At 34.6% G+C, this 6,682-nt stretch overlaps 1 protein-coding gene across 1 annotated transcript in view; it reads left to right on the top strand.

The window, feature by feature from the left end:
• The window catches only part of LOC105156908 (rust resistance kinase Lr10-like), a 6,818-nt gene extending 2,816 nt beyond the window's left edge, over window positions 1-4,002 (top strand). The window contains 2 exon segments of the mRNA XM_020694522.1: window positions 3,128-3,878; window positions 3,881-4,002. Coding sequence (XP_020550181.1) covers window positions 3,128-3,878; window positions 3,881-4,002 — 873 coding nt within the window.

Here is a 6,682-nt window from a genome sequence, read left to right as displayed (position 1 = left end):
AGGTTGATTCTTAAGCCATAGCCTATATCCTTTTACTCCGGGTGGATAACCAATAAATACACATTTTTTAGACCTAGGATCTAATTTATCACCATTATAATGACAGAAAGCAGCACAACCAAAAATGCGCAGAGAAGTAAAATCAACATCAGAATTTGTCCAAACTTTTTCAGGAATATTTCCAAGTAAAGGCACTGAGGGTGACCTATTTATCAAATATGCTGCAGTTAATAAAGTTTCTCCCCAAAAAGTTTTAGATAAGCCAGAACTGATTAAAAGACACCTTACTTTATTTAACAAAGTCCTATTCATTCTCTCAGCTACCCCGTTTTGTTGAGGAGTATATGGTGTGGTTTTGTGTCTTTTAATACCATACTTTTCGCATAAATCAGAAAACTGTTTGTTACAAAACTCCAAGCCATTATCAGTTCTTAATGCTTTAAGCCTATGACCTGTTTGGTTCTCAACCAGATTTTTCCAACTCTGAAATTTTTCAAAAACATCAGATTTTTGTTTCATTAGAAAAACAAATACTTTCCTAGAATAATTATCAATAATTGATAGAAAATACTTATTGCCCCCATGAGTACTAATATTAGCAGGACCCCACACATCTGCATGCACATACTCTAAAATGCAGTTTGAAGAAGTGGGTGACGGGTATGAGGAAGTAGGAAACTTAACTTTGTGTTGTTTTCCTAATATGCAATCATCACAAAAATTTAAAGTAGAAGGTTTTTCATGCAAAAAACCATTTTTGTGTAACAACTCAAGCCCTCTAAAGCTGATATGACCCAGCCTCTTATGCCAAATTTCAGATTTATTTTCTGTGAAAACATTTCCAGAAAAGGAATCATACTTAACGGTGCATAAATACAGATTTCTCTTTCTGATTGCTTTGAAAATAGTCATGGAACCCTTAGAAATTTTCATGATCCCTTTCCCCCATTTCCCCTCTAACCCTTCTTCCTCTAGGGCAGAGCATGACATTAAATTATGGGCAAGATCAGGGACATACCTAACATTCTTAAGGGTTATTTTCGAACCATTTTCAAAAATAAGACAGGTATTACCAAAACCGAGCACATCACATAATTTTTGGTTTGCCATTGACACAGAACCTAGTCTTTCAGTTTTAAAATTTGTCAAAATGTCTTTATAAGGTGTCATATGAAAAGTGCATCCAGAATCCACAAGCCATTCAGATTTATTCAAGGAGTTTTCAACAAAATTTACATCAGACACCATATAAACTTCATTAGTTGTTTCTTCAGAAACATTAGCAGATTCATTTTGTTGGTTCTTTTTAGGCTTTTTACAGTCTTTAATGAAATGACCTCTACCCCCACAGTTGTAACACCTAAAATCCTTTTTGTTTTTATCTTCATCTCTTTTATTATTATTGTTGTTATAATGCCTATTTCTAGACGGACTTCTTCCCCTACTTCTACTCCGACTTTTACTGTATTTTCTGAATTTCGAGTTATGGTTATTATTCCTATTTTTAGGTCTTCCCCTTACCAAGTTTACTTCATTGTTGTTATTACTAGGAGTATTGGTTTTTAAATCCATTTCTTTTGATTTTAAGCCACTAATTACAGTTTCTAAAGTTACATTATCTCGTCCGTATTTTATTGCGGCTTTAACATCACTGTAGGACTCAGGAATAGCATTTAATAAAACTATGGGTGTATAATCATCAATATTTTTATCCCCTGTCAATTTTATGTCTTGTATTAATTTAGTAAAATCATCAACATTTTCCTCAATATTTTTCGAAACATCCAGTTTATATCTGAAAAATTTTTCTAAGAGAAACAGTTTGCTAGGAAGTGAAGTTTCAGTGTATAGTTCTTCTAACTTATTCCATAGCTCTTTAGCAGTATTCTGTTTTCCTACTTTCCTAATTACAGAATCAGATAGATTTAAAATAATAGAGCTGTAAGCATACTCATCATTTTCAAGCCGTTTTTCATCAGAAACAGTTTCAGAATATTTTCCTTCAATAGCTTTAAAAACCTTTTGTTGTATTAAGATGCCTTTCATTTTTTGTTGCCATATAGAAAAGTCAGTTTTTCCGCCAAATGGTTGTAAGTTATAACCAGACATTTTAGCAAGTTTCAGTAATATCACAGAAATTCACAGTTCAAGTAATAGAGGCAAATATTAAGCAGCAGCAAATTCCCAATCACAGAAGATTCAACAGTAAACTAAAACAGTTAATAAAGCTAGGGCCTTAACTACGCCTCCACTAGATACCCGACGGCTTCAGGAGCCCGGCCAAGGGAGGTAAGCAGTAAGGGGTCGGGAAACTGGGACCGAAAAATAAAGAGAGAGAGAGTTAGAGCGATGTTACCGTGAGTGGCCTCAGGCCAGAGACTTAACCCCGCTCTGATACCACTGTTAGAAGTGGATCGGTCTCCGGCACAATTACAATACCAATAATTACAGAACACTTAAATATTACAGGCTTTCTAAATGAATTACAAGAAAACCTACCGAATAAGAAATAATGCTTACAGAAAGTAAACTGAAACAATACAATTTCAGAACAAGAAATTAGTCGGCTCAGAGGCCTAAGACCCAGGGCCTAGAGAGGCCGTAGGCCGCAACCCTGCTCACGGTTGCACGGATATAACCGAGGCCACAAAGGCCAACCACAAAGGCTGTTCACAGTAATCCACCGAGGATCGTGCCACAAAGGCTTTAGAGTCGGAAACCACTAAGGTGTTTGCCACAAAGGCTTTAGGGTTTTTCACGGAGGAAGAAAGGGGGAAGAAGAGAATCTGTTCGTTAACCTCAAACCAGCAAGCCCGAGCCATATATGAAGGCTAGCACTTAATGGCTCATTTACGGCCATTATCTGGAGAACAGGAGTTACAGAAGACGAAGTAAGGGTGAAGAACCCGAAGGGTTCAGAGGAGTGGAAGGGATAGTGAAGACGGCGGAAATTAGGGCTGAATGAGAGAGGAGAGTATTTAAAAGGGAGCTGCCGGGTCAAACCTTAGAGTGGACCGGGTCGATGGGTTAGAGGAATTGGGCCCTCGGGTTTTATCCGGCCATCCAGTGAACAAGGCCCAATCATATTGGTTTGGGCCATCATTTTATTAATAGGTACAAAGAAAAGCTGTCGAACGAAATAAATGTTGCAGTGAAGGTACTCAACAATTCCACGGGAAAGGGAGAGGAGTTTGTCACTGAAGTATGTACAATTCGGAGAATACACCACATCAACGTAGTCCGGTTGGTGGGCTTTTGTGCTGAAGGATTCAGAAGAGTTCTCGTATACAAATTTCTGCCAAATGATTCACTGGAAAAGTTCATTTTCCAAGCAGATCTCAAGAGATATTCCGTTGGTTGGCCAAAGCTCCAAGATATTGCACTAGGCATCGCCAAAGGCATCGAATATCTTCACCAAGGATGTGATCAACAAATCCCCCATTTCGACATCAAGCCCCACAACATATTATTGGACCACAACTTCATTCCCAAGATCTGTGATTTTGGCCTAGCCAAGCTGTGCTCCAAGGAACAAAGCGCAGTAACAATGATGGCTGCCAGGGGAACGATGGGCTATATTGCACCTGAAGTATTGTCGAGGACTTTTGGTAGGGTGTCGTATAAGTCGGATGTGTATAGTTTTGGAATGTTGTTGCTTGAAATGGTAGGAGGCCGGAAAAACGTCGATCATGAAGCAAATAGCAAACAAGTGAACTTTCCGCAGTGGATTTATAATCATTTGAATGTAGGAGAAGATCTTTGGCAAAACATTGAGCAAGAAGAAGACAGAAGCATAGCAAGGAAAGTTACTATTGTTGGACTTTGGTGCATCCAGTGGCATCCAACAGATTGTCCGTCCATGAAAGTAGCGGTTCAAATGTTGGACATAATCTCGATATGCCTCCAAACCCCTTCCCAGCTACAAATGCGACCAGTTCTGCTGCAGGAATACGCGGAACACAGTATCAAAATGCGTTGCCACTCATATTAGAATCAGAGTGAAATGCTTGTTTTCCTTCTTTTTTCATATACTAATAATTAACACCCGCGTTAAAATAATAATATAATTTTTAAATTTAATATTAAATCTAAAATATATCGATTGATTCAAAATACACGGAAATGCAAGTTTCAAAATATTGACCCAACTTGAAAATTTGTCCTACTATACAGCAAATCTAAATAAAAAATACTAAAAATTTAAATAACAATATCACTTAATATTTTGTAATCCAATGCTTTAGTCTCTCTCTCTCTCTCTCGAAATAATCTTGGTAACATTTTATTTTTGCTTGCCCGGTGTGGATTTTGTCATTCTCAAGTTTTTAAAGAATCTATTAATTCATCATTGTTTGAAATTTAAATCTCAAAGTGTTCTTTTTCTTTTTGGGTTTTTCTATTAACTTTATTCAGTAGTGACCTCCTCATCTTTGTCATCAATATCAACTGATGTATTGACTTTGCGACTCATAAGTTCCAATCTCCGTCCCTCATCCTTCATTGGTTTAGCAAATGTCTTTCTTTTCTTTCCTCTTTTTTGATTTTCTAATAGTCGTTTCTTTTCAATTACCTTTTGTTATGACATTCTATCTGTCATTGATCACTTCTATCTTTTTGTTGAGTACAATAAGACATTAAAACACTGGCAAAGTTCGTTGACTTTGTCATCTGTAGTATTTTGAATGATCTTCTCCTTAAAAAAATTAAATGAATTACATAATTAGATGATCCTTAGTATATAAAAAAGGGGTGAATAGCAATTTATCGCCCTGTGATATTAAAAATGAGCACATTACCCTTTTATGAAAAAAATATAGCAATTTACCTCGCTATACTTTTTAAAATGAAGCAATTTACCTCCTTATATAGGGAGGTAGATTGCTTCATTTTAAAAATCATAGGGGGGTAAATTGTTGTATTTTAAAAAATATAGGGAGGTAAATCGCTATTTATTTTTTCACAAGAGGTAATTTGCTCATTTACGATATCACAAGGGGGTTGCTTGCATTTTTCTCTATAAAAAAGTGTCCATATGCTTATCATGTTCTTTATAGATGTACTATCCATTGGTTGTTGAGCTATGCATTTTTGCAGACTTGAATTTGTCAATCTATGTATTCTCTTTTTGTAGATCGGATTGCCATATTTAAATTTATTGATGCGAGATAATTTTAATGTAATTATTTATTAATTAACTATTGCTTGTAAAAGTTTAATCTAATTAGACATATCCATATTATTAGTATTCATTATATTTCAGCGTCCTATGACTATACTAATTAGAATTTAATATCAATTTTAAATTTTGTCAAAATAGTGTTTACATTCGATGTTAAGTTCTAAATTTGAAGTAATATTGCATAAAATCTTATTATTTGCAATTTTTAACTTCATCATACTTTTAGTGTGATTAATTATTCATATATTAATTCATTAAATTTTTTTTATATTATCTATTTATTATTCAGTAGTATCTTATGTTTTTAAGAATTTAATCTTTCATGTATATACAAGATTATCTAATATCGAAAAATCAAATTATATGAGATTCACTTTATAATTAAGTTTTTATACGCAACTTCAACTTAATAGCAATTAGTGCTTTTATTTGGCGATGTTTTTATTCTAAATATTTAGTTCACTTTTGTTAATCTGAACTTAATTTTTTTAGTAAATTTATTCTTAAGAAAAATATAGTACTCTTTTGCTTATTTATTTATCAGTTTTCCCATTTCAATCTTCAATATAATAACTCATTTTTCATTTAATTTTACTAAGTTGATTCCTACATATTCCCCTTACTTGATATGAAAATATAATTATGCGATTAATTAAATTTTAATTTACGTCTAATATGTTAGTATACAGTTATTTCTAAATTCTTACTTTTAATTATTATCAATGTTTATTTTTTATGTTATATATAGAGCTTTACTTTAGTAATATCAACTATACATCATTATGTTTTCTCTATTGCAATTCTTTTATTGTTATCTATTTATTTATAAATATTATATTCAAAATTTTCATACAAAAGGATAACAGAACAGTGTACGGGTCCTCGTGATCGGAGTGTGTTATCTTAATAAGCCCAACACAAGTCTGATGATATTCCGAAGGTGACCTAGACGCCGTACTAAAGGCACGGCATGCGGATAGTACTTTCTGGACCCATTTTCAACAATATAATCTTTCTGTCCGTATACAACAAATCCTACACCAAATAGGATTTTATGGAGTATATACGTACGGTCGCCTTCAATTAAATTGCCATCTCGTCACTGCATTGGTGGAGAAGTGGCGATCTGAAATACATATTTTTATTTTCATGTAGGGGAAGCCACAATTACCCTATATCCAAATAATATGGACACTCCCAATAGATGGCGAGCCGGTGACAAGAGTTGATTTCGACCGAACAACACAATAATAGCAGGAATATTGCCTGACTTATTTAGGATTTAGCCCAGATGGAAATGCGTTTAAGGGTTCTAGGCTGCAAACGCAGGCAATTACATCCCATTTAGCGGCGGTCGAAATTACTCATAACACTCCCCATGAAATCGTGGTCCAGTACGCCCGCGCTGTTGCGTTGCTTCTATTGGGTGGGATGATGTGCCCAGATTAATCAGATAACCTGGTATCATTACTATATCTTTCAAAATTAGATATATAGAAACGG

This window comes from Sesamum indicum, linkage group LG1, assembly GCF_000512975.1.
Source record: "Sesamum indicum cultivar Zhongzhi No. 13 linkage group LG1, S_indicum_v1.0, whole genome shotgun sequence".
Classification (NCBI taxonomy): domain Eukaryota; kingdom Viridiplantae; phylum Streptophyta; class Magnoliopsida; order Lamiales; family Pedaliaceae; genus Sesamum; species Sesamum indicum.
Note: the sequence above shows the minus strand (reverse complement) of the source record. Positions and strands in the feature narration are given on the sequence as shown.